The sequence below is a fragment of the Dipteris shenzhenensis genome, chromosome 16 (genome assembly GCF_047967505.1).
Source record: "Dipteris shenzhenensis isolate YYH24624 ecotype China chromosome 16, Dip_SZ_1.0, whole genome shotgun sequence".
Taxonomy (NCBI): domain Eukaryota; kingdom Viridiplantae; phylum Streptophyta; class Polypodiopsida; order Gleicheniales; family Dipteridaceae; genus Dipteris; species Dipteris shenzhenensis.
In genome coordinates, this window is record NC_141611.1 from 8,024,720 (window position 1) to 8,051,095 (window position 26,376).

The 26,376-nt window shown below is 46.0% G+C and overlaps 1 protein-coding gene across 1 annotated transcript in view; it reads right to left on the reverse strand.

The window, feature by feature from the left end:
• B73 (molybdopterin biosynthesis CNX1 protein / molybdenum cofactor biosynthesis enzyme CNX1 (CNX1)) overlaps positions 1 to 26,376 on the reverse strand; it is a 156,966-nt gene that overhangs the window by 18,393 nt on the left and 112,197 nt on the right. Inside the window, exons 8-10 of the mRNA XM_087387585.1 lie at positions 23,609 to 23,799; positions 1,080 to 1,184; positions 476 to 826 (exon numbers count right to left, since the gene is read on the reverse strand). Coding sequence (XP_087243711.1) covers positions 476 to 826; positions 1,080 to 1,184; positions 23,609 to 23,799 — 647 coding nt within the window. The remainder of the gene's footprint in view (positions 1 to 475; positions 827 to 1,079; positions 1,185 to 23,608; positions 23,800 to 26,376) is intronic.

Sequence of the window (26,376 nt, forward strand, 5' to 3'; positions counted from 1 at the left end):
AAGTCAACAACATAAGGCTAGCTCATAGTTAATTGTTATCAAGGTTATAACTTGACAACTCCAAGCAAAGAGATTTATCTGGAGAAGAGTATTATCCTTGTCAAGAGTGATATTCAGGCAAGTGTGTTTCAAGTAACGAATTCAGAATCCTGAAATGGTTAGGTTTACCACGACATGCTGCCAGGAAGGCATTAACTCAGAACCCTTGAGGATGCACCTCAAATCTGCTAGAAAAATCTCGTACTGGGATATATGTTGCAATCTCATGTGATGTAAATGCCAACCAAGCAAAGATTCCTTCAAATTCAATCTGAGGCTTTAACATGCCTCAATGGTAATAAGACATTAGGGGAGTGAGATGAAGACGTGGGGATGAAACTAACATGTATCATATCAGAATTTGAATGAACCTAAGATTAAGTTTATAACATCTTTAGGAGTTATAAAATTTCTTGTTAAACACCAAGTAACTCACCTGCGGTCTGGTCCACGGCCTGATGCCACAGTGTCACTCACTGTCAAAATACCCACCGTCACTCCATGCACAGCATCTTTATCTACCATTCTTCTGTTTTCACCAAAAGGCCCAACCACCAAGGATCTTTCTTTTTCTTCATTGTCTTCTTGCTTCAGTGAACCCTTTTGTGCCTCACAGTCAGTGAGCAACTTTGTAGGCATGTTGTAGAAATCTGCGATGAGGAGTGCTGTAACCAGACTACCAGGAGCAATAAAGCCCTGTCCTTTAGGAAGCTCTAATAATGCATTTGCTGACCTCATGCTCAGCAATCGGCTGCTAACTTGTTTACCCGTGCTTCTGGCAACAAAGCTGATACACAAGAGAAACATGTATCCATTTTCCATAAAGAAGTTGAGAAAGTCACTAAAAGTTTTTTCACAACCTAGTCAAAATAGGTCACTTTCCGAAGTAATAGTTGCGTTAATGGGAAAGATATCTACGAAAAGCGCGAAATAATCATGCTCAAATATTCCTTATAATGGACAAGACAATTCAAAAGATCTTCCATCTCCAAGCTAGGCTAATTAATTTCAAATAGATAAATGTGAAAGATGTACTGAACCAAGGAGGGCCAGATATGTTGCTTCCATCCCAGTGGATCAGTGCGCGATGATATTCAGGTCTTTCTGGATCCAACTTCAATGCCTCTTCAACTCTAACGTGAACTCTGTCCATGAAGGTCAACAGATATGTATAGTACATAATGGACACAAAAAGAAATTAAAAATCTCAAATACAACAGACCTTGAGTGTGAAATGCTTCAAAAGTAAAGTTTTCGAAACAAATTTAAAAAAATTGATTGTTAATGTTACCCTTTAAAAAGACTTAGTTTCAAGGAAAAAAATCATTGACCAAATACAGCAAGGGATGAGCGCTGAGAAACAAGTAAAAATCCAAGACGAACAAAAGCCTAATTGTTGTTAAAGATGGATTTATTACAAAAAAGGTATTTGTTTAAGAGAGACCTGCCCATATAATCCATACCATTCAAAGAGCATGAGGGAAGCCTTCACATGCACTGCACTACTTTGAAAGAGATTGGATGCTGCAATTGTATTGACAACAAACCCAAAGCTAAAACATCCAAGTCACATTCCATGAACTTCAAATTGATGGCAGTACGTGGAATATAGTACCAGGGAACAGCCTTCCCCCATCTGGAACAGGGGATGGGCATTCTAGGAAGGTGAGGTGTCCTGGACTGTTCCCAAAATGTCCACCTGTCCGGAATTCCAGGGAACACCCTGTGGCACTCCCAGAACGTTGTTCATAACATTCCGGCTTCTGCTGCATGGAACCATCGCACGGAGGGGGAAAAAACCCCAAACAGTGCCGGTTTCACACTGTTTGTGGCACTCCTGGAATGCTGTTCATGGTATTCCGGCTCCTGCCACAATCCCGAAACTGTGCCAATCTCACTGTTTCCTGTTGCCTCCTCTCATTTGAGCCCTCTCTCAGCCTGGTCCTTTCTCAGTCCTCTCTCATCCCCTCCTGAGTCCTCTCAGTTCCTCCTCTACCCTCAGCCCTCTAGGCTCTGAGGCAGTATGCTTCAACCCTTCCTCTCAGCCCTCGTTCCCTCTTCTCACTCCTCAGCCTCCTGCTCGCAGCTGAGAGCTCCTCTCAAGGCTCAGCCCCTCCTCTCCCTTTTCTCTTCATATTTCTCTCCCTCTCGCCCTTGCTTTGCTGCAAATTTTCCAGCCCCTCTCTTCCCTTTTGTTGTTTTTTTTTTGGAGCTCCCTATTCCCTCTCCCTCTTTCATCCTCACCTTATACTTCCTCAATGGCTCCTCCTTGGTGGCATTAAGACAGACCATAAGCCTCCTTGGGAGTTGGAAGTTGGTTCCCTTGCCAAGTACGACAAGTGAAAGGAGAAGCATGCAAGTGGAATTGCTGTTTTCGCAAAGCAAAAAAGAGTGGATGCATAGACCAAGTGTGGGCTCATTTATTGGGAATGAGGGAGCAAGGTGTCTCCCCTTGCCCTTCAATGCCAGTAGCAGACCTTGCACATTTAAAGGCACTTGCAGAGAGGTTGGATAGTATTGCAACACGACCTGTGATTCCTAATCCTTGCAGTCGAGCATCGCCAACTCCACGTGCAACAGGTTCTTCCATGTGTGGTAGCACACTTGTTTCTGTTCCCATCTATCTCTACCTATTGTTTGGGAGTAGAGCATCATTTGCATATATGAGTGGGACTATACCTGAGAGCCATAAAAGTTAGAAGGGTGATCTCATGGCATCCTGGTAGGAGGGCATAGGGCATTGTTTCTTTATGGAGAAAATGCACCCATGGTGAAAGCCCACAATCCTTACTTCGCTGATATGGTGAAGGAGATTGCAGCATTCGAACCTTCATACACTCCTCCCTCATGTAAGGCCTTGCGCACCGCAAATTTGGAGACAGTGAAATCCATCGCATCGAGTAGGCTTTTGAGTCCCATCGAAGACACATTGCTGAGATGTGGTGTCAAACCAATGGGAGATGGATGGAGTGACGCTAGGAGCCGCTCTATTCAGGACATCATTGCACACTCTAGAGGGGCTATCTTTTTCATTGAAGCTATCAACAATTCAGAGGAGGGAAACTCAACCGAGAGATTGACTAACATATGGATGAAAGTGCAAACAATGTCAATCAGTTTATTTCTGATGGTGATACTCTAACAGGACAATAGGGAAGACTCCTGAGGATAAGTACCCTCACATTCCTTGCATGGCACAGGATAGATATCCCCAAAAAATCTCATGAAGTATTCCCACACCCGCTTTTCTTACACTTTCTTCATGTTGAAGCAGTTTTTTAAGCTGAAAACTTATTTGAGGCAGCTTGTTTCTTTTGAGTGGGATGCATGGCATGAATGTAACGCTACAGGGGCTCATAGACTTAAACCATATATCTCCATCTCCAAGTTTTCAATGCATAGATGACCGCATATATTTCCTTCTTCTAAGTTGTCCACTGAACCTGGGTATCATCTAGCATTTTCAGCTCAAAAGCTAGGGGTCGGTCCTGCTGGAACATAGCTGCACCTACCGACGATGAAATTACTTCGACCCATGAATGGTCGGCTGGGATCCAGAAGAGCCAAATATAGGAGCTTCATTCACTTTAAACTTGAAAGTTTGGAAAGCCTCTTCAAGTTGATCATTCAAGGAGAAAGGACTGTTTTTACCGAAGAATTGGCTCTTAGACTCCTTCGCATACAGCTTCTCACACCTTATTCTCGCTAACACAATATGGAGATGCTTGACATGCTCATTGAGAGAGTTGTTGTATACCATAATATCGTCTATGTATACCCCTACAATTTTCCCAGGTATTCACGAAAGATATCATTAATCATTTGTTGGAGGTCGCAGGAGCATTCATGAGTTCTAAAAGGGAGTAAGAGAACTCATAATGCACATACATAGTTCGGAATCCTATCTTATAAACATTGTCTTCAACTTTGCGTATTTCGCGGTAGCCAGTACGAAGGTCAATCTTCGTAAAATAGGCAGCCCCCTACAGGCTATCAATCAATCATCCGCCCTAGGAACTTTTTGTAGTTCATGCACATCCTCCAACTTTCATCAATCACCAAACAGATGTAAGTCTAAAACTTTGCAAAAAGCTTTAAACTTGGGGCAAGGTAATTCGTTGGTAAAGAGATCCGCCACATTTTGCTGTGTAGGCAAAAGACCAAGCAGATGTCACTTTCATGAAGCCACTCCTTGACATAATGGTAAAGAATTTTAATGTGTTTCGTACAAGCATGAAAGACAAATGGAAATTTAATTGTCAATGAGAATTGGAGTAGAGGCTCTTCCCATGATGCATGAAGATCACCTAGCAAGTGCCTCAACCAATACGCTCGACTACAGTTGTGAAGGCTGCCTTATACTGAGCCTCACATGATGAGGTACCCACCGTAGACCATTTCTTGCTTAACCCAAGAAAGAAACAATTACCACTAGTGGACTACCAAGTATCAAAATCACCAGCCCAATCAGAATCGCTGTAAATATTAAGTGAAAGTCACCCCCCTGCGAAAGAGCAAACCAAAAGACAGGGTGCCCTGCAAATATCGAAACACATTCTTCACAGCCTACCAATGTGAAATCTTTGGACCGTGCATAAACTTCCTCAATTGGGCATTGCATGCGAACGGAATAGAGAAAAGCTCAAAAAACTACTTTTTCTTTGAAAACACTTAACAGGCTCTCAAAACCACTTCGCAAAACCAAAGTGACTTTTCCAAAGGTTCCTCCAAGGTCTCTACACACTCGAATGCAAGTAAAGTCACCCACAAAGCTTCCCACAGAGCTTCTCCTTCCTCCCACAGAGCTGTTGAGCTTCAAGCATTCATGCACGCTTAGCGAGATCACCCGGGCTCTGATACCAGTTGAGAGTGCCCTCAACGAAAGCAAGAATGGAAGAGGGAGAGAGAAACAGAGAGCCACAAAAGTTTTGGTGGGTGCAAAACCACCCTAATTTTCTTTTTCATTCATTTATATATGTGTTTGAGTATTGTACATAACCGAGGTAAAGGCACAGTGACCTTTAACCCCCACATAGTAGAGTTCAAAGTAGTGGTAACAAGTTGTGAGTCTTAAATGACCTCATCAATATTCAAGAGTTGCTCTTGCAAATCTTGAATCCTCGTGACATGATCCAGCATAGAGTCACCCTCATTGCACACTATCAAGCTCTGTGCGCACAAATGAGACTCTGGCCTCATTATGAGCTTGATACATATTTTCCAAAATATCCTAGGCAGCTTTAGAAGTCCGGCAAGACAAACCTGATATGAGGGACAATGAACCTCTTCACATTCAGTGAAATCAAAGATAACGCTTGGGCATCACAAGTATTCCACCTCCTTTGCTAAGGAGTAATAGTTGTATGTACTTGCGCTTGACCAACTGGAGCAACTTATTGTTGCCCTTGCTGCACCTCCCATGCACCACCACCACCACCCCTGCGAGTCTTAACCCCCTTGTGGAGGTGTGTCTGTTCAAGATGGGCTTCATCACCTATGACATAAACCAATAAGGGATTCCATACCATAAAAATCTAGAGAGAATAGTTGGTGCCAACCAATCTATCATCCTGGGCAAGCAGACATCGCTTGGATTATGCTATGCCATTTGAGCAAACAAAAAGAGGCAAAGAAATCTTAGCAAAGTTCAAATGTTGTCAACGCTCTGCTCAAGCAATATAAATCACTTCCAAAGCCAATGCCCCTTAAATCTACCAAAAAGGTCCCATGTTGGGATATGTATTGCAGTCTCAGAATTCTCTCTCAAAAAATCAGCCAATGCTTAGCTTAACAAGGCATAAACCCTCTGAAAATCACCACTATTATGAACCAAACAATGAATTACAGAGCCCAATGTTCTCTAAAGGATGTAAGCGCATGACGGGTGAAGACGGGAGCTGACCCAATGCACGATGAAGTAAGGGTGAGAATGGCTTTTGTTCAACCAATAATCTTGGATTTGGGGCCAAAAATAATAGATAAAGAAAGTGAGCCACCAATAGAGCTGACTAGCAAGCTGAAAATTGTTTTCCATGCAATAGAAGCTCCCCCAAATGCTGACTTTTATCACTGTTTTGCATAAATCAGCAAGTACCAAGTACCACAACCAACTGGACTGAAAATGCACCCACTAGTGCAAAATATGGCTGTCCTTGCACAGTAGCACCTGAAACAGATTCAAAGATATTTCAACGGAGCTCTTGCTTGCTCCCCTTGCTGCTTCCCCCCACCTTCTCCCCTTCGCCTGTGCTCTCTTCGCCTCCTTCCACTTGCTCGCTCTTCCCACTGCCACCTCCTCCCTCTGACGCTTCTTTGCCCACTCCCTTTTTCAGCCCTTCTCTAAGGCAAGCTATCTACCAGCCAGTGGGCTGGTAGGGGTGGCTTGAGCACCTGCTTGTGCTGCACCAGCCCCCACGGGACTGTTAGAAAATGAAATCCCACAAGAGAGTATCCTGTAGTGGAAGACTAATAGATTAGCCTAGGAAGTACACACGGAAGTGTTTCAATATGGAATCAAGCTTCATAATCATGTGTGTACTTCACAACCATTCATGTGTGTGCAGACTAGCAAATAGATTGTGCTCAAAGGCAATATAGGTGCAACTCCTATATATTTCCGTCTATGCACAAACTGGACAAGATACAATACAAAAAAGGTTCTACTATTAAGAGGATAGTGTTTGAGAGATGGTGTCTAACATCACTGCTTGGAATATATGGGTCACTTGGTGCAGCCAGTGATGGGCGGCCAGCAGGTCCCTCTGAGACAACTACCATGGTCTCCATCTAGCACAGCATTATCTTCACTTTGCGCCCCATTTGGGAGCCCGGCATCTAGGATTAAGAGTGAACTCATGACAAAATATGAAGAGGGGAGAGGAGAAGAGTGGAGATGAGGAGAGAGGGCACAGCTAGAGAGCACACCACAAATGACTAATTGTACACTAGATTTAATTGAAAATGTGGAATATATACAAACCCATTTAGGATTAGGGTTAGGGCATCTAACCCTTTCCTTTATAGCACTCTATTGGGTTAGTGCTATGCACATATGATCACATGATGTTGAGCGTGAACTCTCAACACCTTCCGTCAAAATCAACATCATGAAGTAGGCCTTCCCTCAAGATAATGATTCTGGGGAATCGAAGAAGGACTAAACATTACATTCCATCACACCCCTTTAATGGGAATGTCCTTCCTCTGCGTGAAACCAAGAGCTAGTCGGTGTTTCTCGAAAAGCTCTTTACCGAGTGGTTTGGTAAAGATGTCTGCAACATTCTCTTTGCTATCACAATGGTGCAGTATGATGTCACCAAATAACACTCTTTCTCTGATGAAGTGCTCTCTGACATCAATGTACTTTGTCTTAAAGTGATATACTGGATTTTTTGCCAATGCTTGAGCCGATTGGTTATCATAGTATAATGTTGTTGGCTTTGACTCATCAACGTAATCTGTTATTGATAATAGTCTTCTAAGCAGCCATATAGCCTCACATGCACCTGTAGTGAGTGCTCTATATTCTACTTCAGTCAAAGACAAAGAAATAGTTGACTATTTGTTTGACAACCATGATATAGCACCTTGACCAAGGAAAAATACATATCCCTGTATGGATCTCCTGGTCTCATGATCTCCGGCATAGTCACTGTCATAGTATCCATGCAACCGTGGATGATTTCCTCTGTATTCTATTCCAAACTGTCTTGTACCTCTGATGTATCTCAAGACTCTTTTGGCTATATTCCAATGAGATTGTTTTGGATTTGCCATAAACTGTGCAAGTGAACTTACTGCATAACAAATATCTGGCGGTGTGATAGTCAGATATATAAGAGACCCGATGAGCTTCCTGTAGTACCTGTCATTGACTGTTGGCTTTCCTGAGTCTATAGTAAGTTTCAAACTCTGTTTCATGGGAGTGGCTGCAATCCTGCAATCTGCCATATGAAACTTCTTCAGGAGACTGTCAACATATTTGAGCTGACTCATGAATGTGCAATCTGAATCTCTCCAGAACTCAATTCCAAGACAATAGTGCATAAGTCCAAGATCTTTCATGTCGAACTCTGCAGATAAGTCTTGTCTTAGCATTTTGATGAAGCTATCCTTGCTTCTGGTCACAATCAGATCATCTACGTACAAAAGTGCAATAATAATGTCTTCCCCTTTAACTTTGTAGTAGAGAGTATGATCTGCATTGGACTTCATGTATCCCAGATCAGCAAAATACTTATCGATTCTGCTGTACCAACTTCTGGATGCTTGCTTTAAGCCATAGAGACTTTTCTTGAGATGGCAAACCTTATTCTCCTTTCTTGGTTCAACATAACCTGCTAGTTGTTGCATGTAGACTTCCTCGTCTAGGTAACCATTGAGAAATACATTCTTGATATCGAGCTGATACACATTCCATCTGCTGAGTGTCGCTAGGGATATTAAGAACCGTATGGAATCCATCTTTGCTACTGGAGCATAAGTCTCATCATAGTCTTGACCATATTGCTGTGCAAATCCTTTTGCAACTAGTTTGGCTTTGTATCTTTGAATACTTCCATCGGGATTGTACTTCACTTTGTATACCCATTTGTTTGCTATGGCCTTCTTTCCTGGTGGAAGGTCGTATAATTCCCAAGTATTATTCTTATATAAAGCATTCATTTCTTCATTCATAGCAGTTTGCCATTCTAGCTTGTCTACTGCGTCTTCGAAGTACACTGACTCTTCTGTAGCCATGATGGTAGTCATAAGAGCATAGTTGGTGGTTTCAACCTTAATTACTTTGCCTTTCTCAGCATATGTCAATCTGGTTGGTGGTCTGCTTTCCCTAGTAGACCGTCTAAGCTGTTGTAGCTTTGCTTGGGGTGTTATTGGCAATTCTTGCTCTTCTTCATCAACCTTTTTTATAGATGACTGTGAAATCGGTACGTCTATCTCCTGTGTGTTTGAGGTTTTCCATTCTGATTCCTAATCAAAGATTGCATCTCTGGAGATAATGACCTTGCGGTTGATGGGATCATACAACTTGTATGCTTTGCTTTTTCATCGTAGCCAACCATGATGCATTTGTGTGACTTCATATCCAATTTCTTGCGATGATCATCATGTATGTGGGCATATGCTATGTAGCCAAATATGCGGAGAGCCCAATGTGTGGCTTATGTCCAGTAAATGCTTCATAAGGTGTCATACCCTAAATCGGTTCGATAGGAAGCCGATTAAGCAAATAGTTTGTAGTAGCTATTGCTTCTGCCCAATACGATTCGAAAGATGCTTCTCACTAAGTATTGCTCTAGCACTGTCAGCTAAAGTACCATTCTTCCTTTCTGCTCTTGCATTCTGCTGAGAATTCTCTCTAATCTCATGACTTTGATCTTTCTGCCTGTCTGGTTTTCTACCATGGCTTTGAATTCTTGAAATCTGCAAAACACTTCATATTTCTCTTTCAGAAAGTAGACCCAACAAATACCTGTTGTAGTCGTCGGTGAAAGTCAAGTAGTAAAGTGAACCATTGATGTTGCGGGTCTGGGCATAACCCCATACATCTGTATGTATCAAATCAAGAATACCTCGCACGAGAGGTACTTCTGCCAAAGTTGGTTCGCTTTTGTTTACCGAAGCAGCATGCTTCGCAAACTTTTCCAAGAAACTATAGCTTAGGAATCCAGATTGCCATATTTTGATTCCCGAGATCTAACAAGCTCTTGAAATTGACATGACCATATCTCTTGTGCCATTTTACAGATAATGGCATCTGTTACGGTTGAGCTAACATGGCATGCAAATCCGGTACTGTAGCTAGCATTCGGTATAAGCGTCCTTCTTGACACCTTTTCCTACTAGCTGACATCTTCTGGATTTGTCTCTGATAGTGCATTCATCTCTGTCGAAGATGACTCTATAGTTGTATTCCGTCATTTGGCCTACTGACAAGAGGTTCTTGCTGAGCTTCGGAACGTAGAGTACATCTTTTACCAATCCTTTCGTACCAGCGAAAGTGTTCATAGGGATAATGCATGTCCCTTGAACCGGATTCGGTGTATTATCTGCTGTGTAGATGACATTCTTTTGACCTTCTAATGGTTTCATCTCTGTGAACCATTCCTGATGATTTGTCATGTGAGATGATGCATCACTATCGATGTACCAAGGATCCTGATCTGCTTGGTCGACTTGATAGCTGAAATTCTCTTTTGGATAGCAATCACTGTCTAGGTACACTGTATCAGTCTGTTGCATTTCCTCGTTTGCAAGAAACATATTCCCATGTTCATTTGCAAAATGACTATGACTAGAATGTCCACCACGATGATTTCCTCTTCCGCGAAAATTCCCTCGATTGCTGCTGGATTTGACCGCCTTGGTCGTACTACTTCTTGCGGCAAGCTCTTTCATAGTATCCAAACTTATGACAGTAGTTGCACTGGATGTTTGACACGTTGGTGGATGCATTCCCTCGTCCTTGGAATCTTCCTCGATTGGAATGATTTCCTCTTTGTTGATTCTGATGTTGCTGAGGATGATGCTGATGTTGATGCTGACTTTGCTGATGATGATTTTGTTGCTGATGATGACCACTTCTCTAGAATGATCTACCTCTATCTCTGCCTCTGCCTCTACTTCTGTCTGAAGCTGTGAATGATCGTTAAAATGACCTTTGCGTGCATGAATGGCTTGCGTCTTGAGTTCTTCACCAAGTAAGACTGCCTGAAGTTTTCCGGTGTCGAAATTTGCCGTTGAATGGCAATACTCTCGACTAGATTCTCGTATCCCTCTCCTGGTCCATTCAGGATGAGTTGAACCATTTCTACTAGATTCATGGTCTCTCCTGCTGCTGCGAGTTGATTGTTGTAGTCTTTGATGTGGAGCACGTAAGCATGACCGGTTTCGCTGCTGTTGCGGAAACGGGAATAGCCAAGAGGCTTTACAAGGCTGAAATGATGTGTACAATGCCGTGAAATAGTTGTATAGGATTTACAATGGTGGCATGTGTGTGTGAAGTCAAATAATGTGCTATCTGTCCACTGAACAATTGGCAATGCCTCTGAACACTTTGAAGTCTGCTCACTGAATTGATGAACGTAAGGTTTTAGGTAATATGATGATGTGAAACCGTATGTGAGCGTATGGACTGACTCCGAGTACGTACTAGTCGGGAATTCCGGACATGCCTTAGATTGGCAACTTGAGGAGATTCAAAACGTCCCCTCTAGTTCATGTTGGGAGCTGCTGCTCCTCCCCATGAGCTACTGCCCCCCCCTCTCCCTCTCCCTCTCTCCCTCTCCCTCGCTGCCCCCCCCTCTCCCCCCCTCGCTGCTCCTCCTCTCCCTCCCCTCTTGCCAGCCCCCTCTCCCTCCTCTCTCACCCTCCCTGTCCCCTTCCTCCTCCCCGCCCTCCCTCTCCCCCCCCGCTACCCCCTACCTCTCCCTCCCCGCCCAACCTCTCCCCCACCCGTCAGCCCCCCCGCCCCCCTTCTCCTCCCCCGTCCCCTCCCCCGTCATCCCTCTCCCTCGCCAGCCCCCCCCCCCCCCCGGCTGCCCCCCTCCCCGCTGCCCCTTTCTCCTCTCCCCTCCCCCGCTGCCCCCCTCCCTGCTGCCCCCTTCTCCTCCGCCCTCTCTCTCCCCCGCCAGCCCCCGCCCCCTTCTCCTCCCCCGCCCCCCTCCCTTGCCCTCCCTCTCCCCCGCGCTGCTCTCCCCCTCCCCGCTGCCCCCTTCTCCTCCACCCTCCCTCTCCCCCGCCAACCCCCCCGCCCCCTTCTCCTCCCCCGCCCCCCTCCCTCCCCCACGCTCTCCCCCCCCCCGCTGCTCTCCCCCCCAAGGTGACCCCCCTGGGAAAAAAAAAAAAAAGTGTTTTAAAAAAAAATGAAAAAAACCTCCTCCCTCTCCCTCCCCGCCCCCTTCCTTCCTATCTCAGCTCCCCACACCTCCCCCTCAGCCTACCTCTGTCTCCCCTCTCTCCTCCCCTCTCTTTCTCCTTCTTCTTGCCCCTCTCTTTCCCTTCCCTTCCCCTCTCTCCTACCCTCTCTTTCTCCTTCTTCCTGCGCCCGCGTTCAGGGCATCCTGGGCAGTAGTTTCACAGACGTAGCTTTTTCAGTGTTGGAATCGGCCTTTTCACATCGATTGGCGAATGGATCCCCATTCAGCCAATCTCCGTCCACCTCCACCGGCCGCGAGAACCGTCATTTTTTCAGAAGACGAGCTGCAGCAGCTCAAGAAAGATGTGGAATTAGAGGGCTCCACATCACTTCTCATCCGCATCTTTGGGTCACACCCTTCCAGATCACAGGCTAGAGACTGGATGCTGGCGGCATTACCAGGAGACCTCGCCCCTCACCTCAGGGATATTCGACTTTTGGGACGTGGATTCTTTCGAGTGGTTTTCGACTCCCACGAGTCCACATCCCTTGTTCTCAAAGCTAATCCCCTGGCTTTGGGTTCGAGGAGGATCTTTCTTTAACCCTACACCTTGGGCTTCGATCCGGTCGAGGAGGACAGGTAGGTCACATCACTGTTCATTAGGTTTCCTGGTCTTCCTCAGGTCTACCATTGACTGCTTGCCACTATCGGAGCCACATTCGGAGTGGTCACGGAGATCCCCTCCCTTCCTGGCATGCCTTCTTCCTTGGCAGAGGTAGTCAGTGCAAATGCGGTGCCTCGTGTTAGGGTCATTGTCTCTGACCCTAACATCTCAGATGACCACATTATGCTTCAGCGTCCAGACGGCTCTCTCTTTCGACAGAGAGTCGAGATTTCAAGTAGACAGGACCAGTGCAGGATTTGCATGACCCTTAGGAACTTTGCTAGAGACTGCCCAAGGAAGAGAAAAAGACCCAAGAGGTCTTCTGGTGCGGCTCCTTCACGTACTACCACGACTGCACCTCCCCAGCACTCTGTACCACGCACTCCAGGACCACCAAGAGTAGCAGAGCGCCCTGCTTCGCGCACCCCAGGACCACCAGGGGCAATAGGGTGCCCAAGGCCCGCAACACACCCAATACCACGATGGAGAGCTATCAGAGCGGCTCCCCTACCTCAGGAGGAGACTTTTGATCCTATTCAGACAGACGCCTTCCAGACTCCAGAGGTGGATGTTACTGCAGCCCCAGACACTACAGTTCCACATCAAGAGGGGCCTTTAGATCCACCAGCCCCAGTCACTTTGGTCTCTAACCCCTTGGTTTCTGACCACGAGGGGACTACAGGTACTTCTTCCCCGCACACTGTTCCTGCCACAGTCAGGACAACCGAGAAAGTGCAGGCGCAGATGAGGGCTCCTGATTCCTCTTCACCCCAGCCACAAGCCTCCTCAACCCCCAGCTCCAGTTCTGCTAATAGAGGCCTGGCAGGTCCTTCTCCTCCATCTTCCACGAGTGCAGGTCTTCTTCGCACTGCTTGGCCAGACTTGCTTTTAGGAATTCTTTTTCGGCACTAGCAGATTCGGTGACTTTCATGGATGATGAGGAGTTTGTGCCCTACACCTTAGGGGTCCTGGTCATTGGGATTCCTTCTGACAGGGCCTCCCTTTCAGCAGGTGTGGGGATCCTTTCACCTGTTGAGTTTCCTGCCCTCAGCAGGAGTGTTTCGACCCAGGGGAAGCTGGTCTCCTCTACTAGGTCGGGTAAGCCTTTCCATCCAGCATCCTCCTGTCGATGAGGATAGTCAGCTGGAACATATAGGGCCTAGGCGAAGTTCCACGCCGTCGCCGTAGGTAGCTAATCCGGAACCAACTTCATCCAGGTGTCACTGGAGGTGCTATTGATATCCTTCTTATCCAGGAACACAAGCTGGATGCCAGTGATTGCTCTAAGTCTGGCAAACTGCTTTCAGGACATACCTTCTAGTCGCCTGCTATGGGCGCAAGGGGAGGTACTTGCATTTCGGTCTCTCTTTCTATTCTCCCCTTGGTTGCTGGTCATGGTATTATCTCCCCTTCTAGAGGTCAATGGATCATTATTTTGATTGGAGGGCGTAAGATTGGTCTTCTCAATCTTTATGCTCCCAACAACAGAGGGAAGCGGATCTCCTTTTGGAAGGAGTTACGCTCTTGGGCCCCCATTGCAGATTCTTGGATCATTGGTGGCGACTTCAACATGGTTGAGTGGCCTTCAGACAAAAAGGGAGGCAGACAGGGTGGAATTCATTCTTTGGAGAGGGCAGCCTGGGATGCCTTTCTCTTTCAGTTCAGTGACAGAGACACTTGGTTGGATGATGCCTTTCATATTATGCCACAGTCACTCCTGTACGCTTCATCGAACAAGAGAATACACATGCTCATTCATGCACGGATTGACAGATTTTATGTAGACGATTGGGCACTTGACAAAGGAGGATCTGTATGCATTTCTACTGGGGTTTCCACCTCAGATCATTTTCCAGTGGTGTTGCAGATTCTTGAGCCTCATCGGAGAGGACGCTCTGCCAGTGTCAGGATTCCGGATGCTTTTTATGCAGAGGAGAGCCTCATGGAGGATATTTTACAGATTTGGGTTTCTCACATACAGGGTGGAGCTGTCCATCCATCTCAGGTAGCTGCAGCCTTATCCGGAATTAGTGACTATTATCATTCAGTCGCTGATTCTAGGAGATGTGAGATTCTCAGATGTGAGATTGGTATACGCCAGCAGTTAGCGTCCCTTCAGAGAGAAGAGCAGAAGAGGCCCACAGATGCTTGGATTGAGGAGCGCCTTGCTGCAGCAAGAGCTCATTTGCAGACATTGTTGGATCAGAGAGTAGAGTATGCCTTTCATGCACGGGAATCCTTTTGGATTCAGATTGGTGGCACGGTCAACAAACACTTTTTCTCTACTCATGTGCCCAGACATAGTAGAGAGAGTGTTTCGCAGCTTGTTGACTTAGACGGGGTGTTACAGTCAGATCCTGATGCTGTCATGCGTGTAGCTTCAGATTTTTTTGCATCCCTTCTTACTGCAGATCCAGGCACATAGGCCATTGATGATGCCAGAGAGGTTATTTGGCAGTGTATCCCTGTATTGGTGAAAGATGAGATGTATGTTTCTCTGGATGCACCTTTCACCAATGCAGAATTCATTACTTGCCCTTCACAAGGGCAAGTGCCCAGGTTCAGATGGACTTACCCCCTCCTTTTTTATCACTTTTTGGGAGCAGATTGGTGATCACATTACATCAGCCTGCAGGGCGTGTGGGACTCTGGTGAGATGCCGGACTCACTTACAGATGGTCTCACTCATCTCATCCCAAAGGGGGGTAATAGGAATCTTGTGTCTCAATGGAGACCCATCACTCTTTTGGGCACTTTTTACAAGATTCTGGCGAAAGCCATCAGTCTGCGGCTACAGGTTTTTCTTCCAGATTTGATTCATGACACGCAGACAGGGTTTGTGCATGGCAGAAGTATTTTTGATAATATTTTCTCATTTTGGGAGGCCTCAGAATGGGCCATGCAGAGCCGCCAGAGATTGGCCATTCTACTCTTGGACTTTGAGAAAGCTTACGATAGAGTAGACTGGGATTTCTTAGAGGGTACTCTATCTTGCTTTGGTTTTTCAGATGCATGGATTAGAGGAGTATCCTCTCTCTACAGATCAGCCCATAGCCAGTTGCTCATTGGGGGGGTAAGAGGGGACAGGTTTCAGATTTCCAGATCCGTCCGCCAAGGATGTCCTCTTGCACCGTTTCTTTTTCTGTTTGTGGCGGAAGCTATGAGTATCTACATTAGATCTCAAGCTGATATTTATGGGCTGAGGCTTCCTATCCGCCGGGAAGAAGAGCTCCTGGATAGTGAGTTGGCAGATGACACGGCTGTTTTTTTGGATGCCTCCCCCAGGACACTCACTTCCTTCCGGACAGCCTTGGATTTGTTTTGCACGGGTGCAGGTGCACACATTAATTGGCATAAATCCAGTGGTTTTTGGATTTGCGAGGATGACACCCCGGATTGGGGTAATGATATTGGCTTCACTTGGGTACAGAGGGGCTTCTCCGTCAAATATTTGGGCTGCCAGGTTGGGGTGGGCATCTCTCCCTCACAACAGTTTGCTCCGGTGTTGGAAAGCATCAGAAGAAAGCTCCTTATCTGGAGCTCAGCCAAACTTGACTTGGCCTCCAGGGTGGTGGTGGTTAACCAGGTTCTTCTAGCCACAGCATGGTTTGTATGCTCTTGTTGGTGCCACTCTAGGGATTGTATCACTCAGCTTAAGAGGCCTATACGAAACTTTTTATGGAGTGGTCTAGATGGCACAAATGATGTTACAGCTAGGGTGGCTTGGGAGACCTTGATTCCTCCTACAAGAGAAGGGGGTTTGAATATCATCGACCCAGATCTACAGTGCAGAGCTTTACTCTGCAAGCTCATTGTGAGAGGGCTTATGCCAGGACAAAGGCCTTGGAAGGATTTTTTTATCAGATGCATACAGTCTCGCACGCCCACTTCAGGAGAGGATTGGACACATAGTACTAGATGGGTTTTCACCACAGCCCACCTTAGGTCTCCCTCTTCCCCTCTTATGGTTGCTATCCTGAAAGCATGGGCCAGCTTCAGGAGTACTCTTCGCAGGATTCCCCCATCCACCCATGAAGAGATTGAAAGGCAGCCTATCATGTGGAATGACAGGATTTTGGATGAGCTTGGCAGATCACTTGGAGCTTCTCCTTACATGCAGTGGCCAAGATGGGAGAGGGGCCCTACATCTACAGTGGGAGCATGGAAAGCGTTCAAGAAGCTTCCTGCAGACCAACAGGCCCAGATGGTTCTTAATCTCAGAGAGAGTGCAGGGAGAGTCCAACAGATTGATGCGGCCTTGCCCTTGGATTGGGTGGACACAGATGACATGCCTATTACTTGCTCCACCTGGATGGGGGCATTTTCCAGATTGGGAGTTCCTTTACAGGTGATTGCTTTTCTTGACCCACATGAGGATGCCTTAGTATTTGATGTTTCTTCGGGGGGCAGGCTGTCCAGATCCACAGACGATATCTTGTTGGAGGTACCATTTCAGCTAGTCAGGATAGTGGGCTTCATGGAGCATGGCTCTCTTTCACAGTGGTACTTGGATCCTGACCCGCTTCTCCTCGCCCTTGGCTCATGGAGGCTGTGGCTCTATGGAGGTGTCCCAATTAAGTTTTTGCAGTGGGACCCTGGGGAATGGGAATGGATAGATGAAGGGCACCGAGAGAAGGGCATCCCCTTCTTTCGTTACACGATCAGTATTGCCAAGAAATTTCAGTTCAGCTCTAGGGGTTGGAAGCCTACTAGAGCTCCTCATTGGAAGAACTTTCAGATTTCTGCTGACTTGCAGAGAATTTTTTGGCAGAGGCTCTGGAAATCCCACTGAAATAGAAAAATCACTCTCTTCTTTTGGCTTTTTATTCATGGTGGGATAGCAGTGAACCATTGGAGATCCAAGTTCGGAGCTGACCCTTCTTGCCCTCGCTGCCTTTCTGCTTTGGAGACAATACAGCATTGCCTATGGGATTGCAGACAGGCGAGAATCATATGGAAGGGGATTGCAAGACTTTTCAGCACTTTTGTTCACCGACCTTTCTATATGACCTGGGGATCAGTGGCCGACTCTTTCAGGGCCCCATGTATTTTTTGAGAGATTTAACTCCTCTTGGGCTCATCACATTCGACGACACCTTGTGGAGTCGTCCTCTCTAGAGGATGTTCCGGCCACTCTTTCCAGGGCTGCTCACTCCTCGGTCGCCTCTCCATGGGAGACCCTAGCTAGCATTGCAGCATGGCACATTTGGAGAGCCAGGTGCACTGAGGCTTTGGAGGGTTCTCAGGTTCACCCTTCTCAGATCTTGGCCAGTACTTGGACAGATACGATACACACTCTGATGGCCATTTAGGCGACCATGCAAGGATCATCTCGAGCAGCCTCCTCCAGGAGAGTTACTTTTCTCAGAGATTGGAGAGACTCTCCCTTCTTTGCTGAGACTTCTACAGGGTTGAGATGGCATTTTCAGCCTCAGCCTTGGTTTCTTTCTACCTCATTCCTCTGAGGTGTTTTTATTACATGCTTAGCATGGTGTATTTCCGCACAGAGCTTGCTCTAGCGGGTTTCTTTCTTACTTAATAGAAGTCTCTTTTTTGGGGGAAAAAAAAAAACGTCCCCTCTATGGTGATCTAGTCTACTCTCATCTAGATCTATGCCAACCGTCGATCGATGAAAGAACAACAAATAATCTTTGGTTCTTTTTATGTGCTGGGTCAGATGTGTCGATGTAGAGGCTGATGTGCGTGTAGGAGGTGGATTTGTCAGCAAGGCTCAAAAGTGAGTGATACTTACGCCGAAATGTGCGCATGATGTGACGAGCGCGTAGAGCACGAAAAATCGATCGACTTTCCTTTCTGGAGCACCCTCAAATTCTTCTTGGATCAAGAGATACAGCTTGATCTAGGTGGAGGGACAAAAAGGAGTGGAAATGTGCTCAATGATGATGTGGTAGTCAAGGAGTCACATGCAGTGACTGTGCCTGTGGAGCCCTGTGCTGAGGGGGCACCTGTGTTCACATGAAGTGCTTGTGAAGAGGTAAATGTGCCTGCAGGGGTCAGTGCTGACTGGAAAGCTGAGGTGGCACTGCTGACCTAACCCAGGGTCATGCTGACCTAACCATGGTCAGGATGACTAACCCAGGGTCTGGTTGAAGCTAGCAGAAGGTCGCTGTTAGAGTGGCTATAGAGGCCCACTGTTGTCAGGATCGATACTAGCTTAGAGTTTGGAGAGGAAACTAGTTAGGAGCCGTGGCGCTTGGCTTGTGAGGCTTGCTGTACTGCTGGCTGGTCGGGCTGGCTTGAGAGGCCACTTGGAGTGCTCCCCTTTGTTGTAGGTCGTAGGCGGCGACTAGCTGGAGCATTGTAGGGAGTTTGCAGGCGGGCGGGCGTTGGATGTGTCTTTTGCTGCAGGGTCGTTGATGGAATGCTTTGTTGGAGATGGCCTGCGCTGGAGGAGTGGAAGCCGCTCTTGGTAGTTGCTTGATAGTTCGAGCTGATAAAGGAGCTCGGCTGCTTCTTAGATCGTTCTTAATTCAGAGGCTGATGTGTATCGTGTTTTCTCAAGCATTGATAGAAGTTTCCTTTTTCTATAAAAAAAAGAAACAGGTTCAAAACATCAAGGAGAAATCTCTAGAAGCCCCAAAATAGTTCCAAAAGTGATGGAACAGCTTCAAAAACAACAAAATAAACCTGAAAAGCACCTCAAAATGCATGCCCAACCCTCCCCAAACAGGTGCCAAGGTCAAATACAGATTCTGTGACTGAAAATCAGTTGGAAAACTCACAAAAAACAGGTTGCAATGCTTCTAATCAGCTCCACAGGTGCAAAAAACATGTCGCCCTGCTGAAAATGTGCTCGAGGAGAGAGGCAAACCAGTTTTGAAGCCAAAAACCAGCTGAAAACAGAAAAAAGCAGGTCGTAGTGCTAGCTTAGATAAAAAATGACTTGGTGGCTGCAAGTTTTTGCAAAGGGTATCCTTGATTGGCAAGCTCCAGCTTACATCCAGAGCTAAGGAGTTTCCTTGGTTGCTAATAGGAAACATGTTCACCTTCATGAAAAATTTGCTTGTCACTTTTTACTCCTACAAAGAAAGACATGCCTTTGTGTGGACTGAGAAATGGCAACAACATTTGACCTTTTCCAATTTATGGCGTTTGTAAAGGCTCCAACACTCCAATTACTAGATTTTTAACATGGCATTGAAATGTGATGCAAGTAAGCATGCTATAGGTGGTGTGTTGCTGCAAGCCAGTGCAGTCTTTGCAAATACGATGGTGAACTATCCTACTTATAACAAGAACTTTATTCCCTTGTGCAATCTCTCAAGCAATGGAGACATCATTTGTTGGATCACACATCATCATCAATACTAATCACCAGCCTCTTCAATATATTTGGCAACTCAATAGAGCATTGGCAATCTCATACATGTGAAGTGGGGATCCTACATGAAACAGTTTCATATTTGATAATTATGTAAAGCCAGGCAGAGCCACCAATAAGCAGGCTGATTGCTTAAGTAGCCCCCTCTCCACTCTATGATTGGGATTATTCTAGCCTTCTCTTTATGTTTTGGACAGAGATTTTCAAGATATTCTTGAAGCAGTAGTAGCGGCCCCTGCTCAGCATCATAACAAAATCAAGTGGCTTGATTACTATCTTGAAAATGGAAATTTTTGTAAACCGAATAAGATTTTTGTGCCCCAAGGTCCTTGGAGAATACAACTTATTAAACAGAATAATACCAACCTGACAATTAGTCATTTTGGAGTCAACACAACTCTCGTATGTCTTTGAAGGTGCTTTCATTCACCTCACATAAGAATGAAGTTCATAACTTTACTCTTGGTTGTGGAGCATGCCAACAAAACAAGTCGTTCAAGAGGCAAATTGGGTATATCATCCTTTTCCAGTACCCTCAAGACCTTGGGAGTCCATTAGCATGGATGCCATCTTGGACCTTCCCTCAACTTGGAGGCAACATGATTGCATTATGGTAGTGGTTGACAGATTTTTGAAAATGGCCATCTTTATTGCTACTAATAAGACACGTTCAGCTCCACAAATAACCAACATTGTCTTTACCAATGTGTGGGTGCATTTGGGCTGGCCTCATCCATCATAATAGAGATTCCAAATTTTTGTTAATCTTTTTGGACAACTTTATAGCAGGCCATGGACACTTGTCTCAAGCATTCTATCTTCAAATGAATGGCCAGACTAAGGTTGTAAACTCGTACTTTGGTTCAAATAATCAGAATCAATTGCCAACATGAGTCTTCGAAGCTCTAGGATGAGTATTTAACATGCCTATGGTCGAGTTCCACACTCTTCTACAGATGAGTCCTTTTGAGAGTTGCTATGGCAATTAACCATGCAAGATTCCACCTTCAAGGCTACCAAGGCTTCCCAGCATATCTCAAGGATTCCTCTCATGCCAAGGATTCCTCTCATCCCTTAAGATATGGGCCCTTTACCATCCTCGAGCATGTCTTTGAGAATGCTTATCGTTTGGATCTCCCACCCGGCCCTTCATCCTATTTTCATGTCAAGTTTCTCCATTCTTACTGTCCTCCTCTTCTTTCAGAGAATTTCAGCTTTCTTCTGCCTTCTTTACCCCTAGACATTATTCCTGACTTTTAGATCCCTCTTGAAAGAGATACTTTGCTGGACCATAAGGTCAAGATCACTAGAACAAGGTCAAGATATTTCTACTTTGTGGGCAGAAAAGGTAAGATACCTACACTTTCTTTCCTCATCTCATTAATGTTGTGGGATGCATTAAGCTTAGAAAAGGAGAGAGTCAAGTGGTTCACATCCCAAAGTGAGCATGTGAGTACTTTACTACTCCAATTAATTGACATTGCATAGCATTAGCATGCATTTAGTCCATTTAGTATGCATTGAGTTCTTGCATGAATACCTTAGGTTGCTATGATCGTTGGAGCCTAGTTGTGCAACCAAGCAGCTTAATGAACCATATTGCATTGAAGTATATGGATTAGGCTAGAATTAGATCACTTGGGTGTTGCAACAGGCATCAAACATCAAGTCATTGCATAATGATCCTTCTCTAATATCCAGGGCTGAAAACCTCGTGTACATAATGATAGTAGGATAGCCTTAGGATAGGTCCCACTCAGAGACTTTGCCACATGGACACCATGATGAATTGAGCTACCCCCATCTACCCAAGCTTACCTCAGTTTATGTAAGATACATTTACCACAGGACTTACCTAAGGGCTTCACCCTTTCTATGGGAAGACTGGGAACGTGAGAAAATTTGGTCCAATGAAACTTACATAAAGCACTACATCCTCACCAAAGTGATTCTGCAGATGCAATGAGCTCAAACCTAACACTCACTCATCTACTTTCTAGCGATGAGCTCAAACCTAACACTCAGTCATCCCTACTTTCTAGCGGCATTCAGGGACTACTTACGGTAGGTCTGAGGCCATCCTCAACCTACTAGATGTCATTCCACCTCCTTTAGAGCATCACTCGAGTTCAAGGCTATTGTGTTGCAGCTGCTCATTCACGGGTATTGACATAGGTTGTCCTCTTGATAGTATCCATAGGTGCAAATTCCAGAGGAAAAGGGAGAGCTATGGAGGTTACGAGTGAGGGATGAAGTGGGAGGACAGAGGAGGGAAGGAGAGAAGGTGAGGAGGGGAGGCTGTATAACCTGTATGGAGGGTTGTAAGGCCCTTGCAGTGGGAGAGGGGAGGCGGGAGGTGGGGTGGGGTGACTCTGACAATGATGCGGCAGTTGCAACTAAGGAGGTCACAGTAACAATTGTGGCAATAAGAAAGGTAGACCTGTGAAAACATCGTTATTGCTGCTCCCTGCTACCTCTGCACATTCAGTCCCTTCCCTCACCTGTCCATCTTCCCCCCCTTGGCTGCCCTTGTACCCACCCATGCCTTCCCCCTGCACCTCCCATCGCTCTATGGAACTCTATGGCAGGCTGTATTGCCCCATACAGTCCTCTCTTTCCCATCCTACCGCTCACTCCCCGCCATGCACCCCCTCGTACTCGCCTCCCCTCCCTTCTCTGCCCCACACCTTCCCTCTCCCACTATAGGGGCCTATATTATGGCCCTCCGCATAAGATATACTGGGTCATAGCTGCAACTTCACCTTAATCTCCCTGGGTTACAGACATGGCTTCATCGCCACCACAACCATAAATCTGGTCATAGTTGCAGCTTCACTATCATATCCACCACCAGGGCCACAGCCACGACCACTGCCATGGGCGGCCAAAACCATAGCCATAGCAGAGATCAGGGCCTTGACTCATCCTAGTATGTTGCTTATGCTTCTTATAGCATGCTGAACTTTGAATGGGCTTGGAAAATTCCATCTTTGTCATTGTAAAAACTCAAAAATCTAAAAGAATCAGTTCCTCAATTTCCATCAAGTAAACTTCCATTGTTTACAGGTCCCTTCTCCAAGGTCTAGGCCAAAGTACCCTCAACAAAGCCAAACATTATTTAGAAAATAAGTATTTAAGTCTAAGAAAATCATTCATTCATAAATAGTGTTCAGCAATGGTTTAGCGGTCCTCAAACTGTCAATGAAGAAATGAGCACATAACTGCTGTACATGGATAAATTGTCAATCAAGGCATCAGAGGAAGATGCAAAGATTTCAAAGTTGATAGGTGGAATTAAAGGGTTCAAATCAAAGAAAACTTTGAATTATTCAAAATTTATTTTGTTCTTGGAAAAATTGTAACACGCATATGATCATAATGAATTGGACTACCAAAAGTCTCTCTAGTACTGCTCCCATAATGAAGACAAGTGTTGGAATCTTCACATTGAATAAACCATCTAGCTAGCCTTTTGGAGCTAGCACACACACTTCGTCTTTTGCTGCATGTGCACAAATATCCTATGCACACACAGCTGAGCTAGGTCATTTGGTATTGGACATTGAACTAAAGGAGTGAACAAATTGTAACATGCAAAGAGAAACAAACGGAATTGTCCAAAAATGAGGAAGCATTGTACATTACATTAAAATGTAGACATGCATACATATCACATGAAAAAGAAGAGAGGGAGAGGTGCAATACCTATAAAGATATGGATTGGCCCATCCAGCTAGCTTGTGAATTGCAGGAACAGCCATCAAATTAAAGCACACAATGCAGCTCACAGGGTTTCCCGGAAGTCCGAACACTAGCATTTGCCGATCTTGTGTGAGTGCTGCACGTGGGCAATCTATGGTTGCAAATGTCAAGGGCTTTCCTGGTTTCATTATCACCTACATGCATGCGAATATAATGTTAAATGCAAGAAAGTAGTAGCAATTCAAATGCTATTACCACACATCAAGCTTGACAATATTTTGTATTGGTTATTAGTGATGAAAAAAGTCAAAACAAAGCATAATATTTTAAATGCCACCAACAAGCACCCCCCAACCCCCCATACAAGGACATACCAACAAAGGGGCCTTAACCAGCCCAACGTTGGCCCCCAAGAGCAGATTTCCATCTGCAGATTGCAGAGAGAAGTACGAGAGCTAAGGTTGCAGATGGCAGCTCTAGTAGCCCGGATCCAGGTCCTCGAAGGGCTCAGGAAACAAGCAGTAATTGCAGAGGTAATGCTAGACCTGCAAGGCATCTTCTCCTACCTCCCCAACTAGTTTCAACAGTCAAACATGTTGTTCCCACAAAATTGCAAACGATCAACAAGAGAATGATCGTAGAGGTGGATACAAAGGCAGATTAAATTGACATTCAAGCTGAGATCAAGGAGCATGCCAAATGCAGCAATGCAAATTGAAGATCCGGAGAGGTGGCCTTCCTAAAGGCTTAGTTCAATGATAGGGTACATACAAGGAGACGCTAGTACACATCAAAGCAGCCATCCATAGCATGGAATGGCTGGAAGAAGACAAAGATGAGACAGCTCCCACAACTAATATTCGTGGCTCTAGAGGATTTGCCATAATTGCACTTAGCCCACAAGATATACGAATCAAGCTTCTTCGCAAATCTCACAAGCTGAAAGATACCAAGATAATGATAGCCGAAGAACTTACACAAGCTCAACTGAACCAAAAGGAAATGGATTTAGCCAAGGTCAAGGCTGCTAGGAAAGATGGAAAATGGGTGGTATATCATGAGGACGTGACCCATATCAAGGAATTCAAATCCAAACAAAAAGACCTCCAATCTTAAATGGATGTATGGCCGCTTATTATCTTCACTTTTAGACTACAATGTACGTATCTTATAATATTTGGAGTCCCTTTATGCACTCCTTGGGAGCTGCATTGTGCCCTCACTGAACAAATGTATTAACTGGGTTTTTTGGGAGCTGCCTTGTGCCCTAATTGAATGGATGCATTAATTGGGTTTTTTGATGTCCCTAACTTGATGGTCTCCTGTGGGGATTAATAGACTCTCTCACCCCCCACACAGCTCCATGTTGTCTCCACCACTCTTATGTCCCTCCTTCCCCTCACCCAGCAGCCTTTCTCCACTCCCTTGCCATATACAGCCAGCCTATCTCCCACGCCTCCCCAGCCCTACGCCATGTCCCAGTTCGCACCCCCCCGGGTCCCACCTGAGACGATAGATTACATCTTTATGGAGCTACATCGACTACGGGATCATACCGTAGCACAAGATCAGCTTATTCAGAGCATGCGCCAGAAGATCACTCACCTCCGTCACGAGGTTCTCTCTCACTGCTACAGTCACAGCAGCCCCGCGCACTACACCAGAGGTGGAGGAGCGGATCGCTACCATCCAGACTGCTATTGTGGAGACTACCACATGGGTGGACGTTGTGAGACGGGCACCCAAAGCAGCAATCTCAGCCACCATCGCCGAGCAAGAACAGAGGGCCAGTAAGGCTCTCAACATCCGAGTACGAGGTATCCCCTGTGCAGATTCACTCACTCCCTTAGCGGACGCGACTGCTTTCGTGACCTCTACCCTCGGACTCGCCGAGCATGGGATCGAGCATGCATGGCGCATAGGACGGGACCCCACGCACCCACAGCCACTCGTCATCCGATTCAGGGATACTCAGGCTTGACTTGCAGCACTCAGGCAGCGTGCTACACTACGGGACCACCCTACTATCTTCATGGATGAGGATCTCACACCTATGCAGGTGGAAGAGCGGCGCACCCTGCTTCACCAACAAGATGTAGCCCGTCAGGAGGGGAAGTGGGCTGTCGTCCGAGATGGCCACCTATTAGTTGGCCCCCGCCGTCGAGCCCCACCAGGTACTCCAGACACGGTAGCAGGCTCCCCCCCCAATAGGGAGACATGGTCTATGAGATTCAGACTCAGCACACAGTACCCTTGGCATGCACCATATGGAACTGTAATGGTACCCTATGGTCTGACCCTGGGAACTTCTCAGAGTCATACACTGGACGCGACATCGTTTTCTATACAGAGACACATCAGAGCCCCGAGCGCCCTCTCCCCTCGGTCAGTGGCTATACCTGGGAGTCAGTATTCCGTGAGGAGACCAGATATACTGGGGGGGTCCGAGGATCAGGCGGAGTTGCAGTACTCTTTCATTCAGCACTCATGAGCTTGATATCCGTGGTTAGACGGGATGTCCATGCCCGTTACCTATGGCTCCGATTTCGACACCCCTCCACACGCGACCTCTTTATTGCAGTCTGCTACTTTCCTCTTGAGACGTCACATTTCGCACGGATGCTACGTGAGGATACGGGGGTTTCCCCCTATTTAGATCTCTACTCAGACATTGTGGAGTTCTCCAGACGCGGAGAGGTCCTCCTAGTTGGGGATTTCAACGCAAGGACAGGTGCACATCAGACATCACTCTTGGACCTTAGTTAGAACTT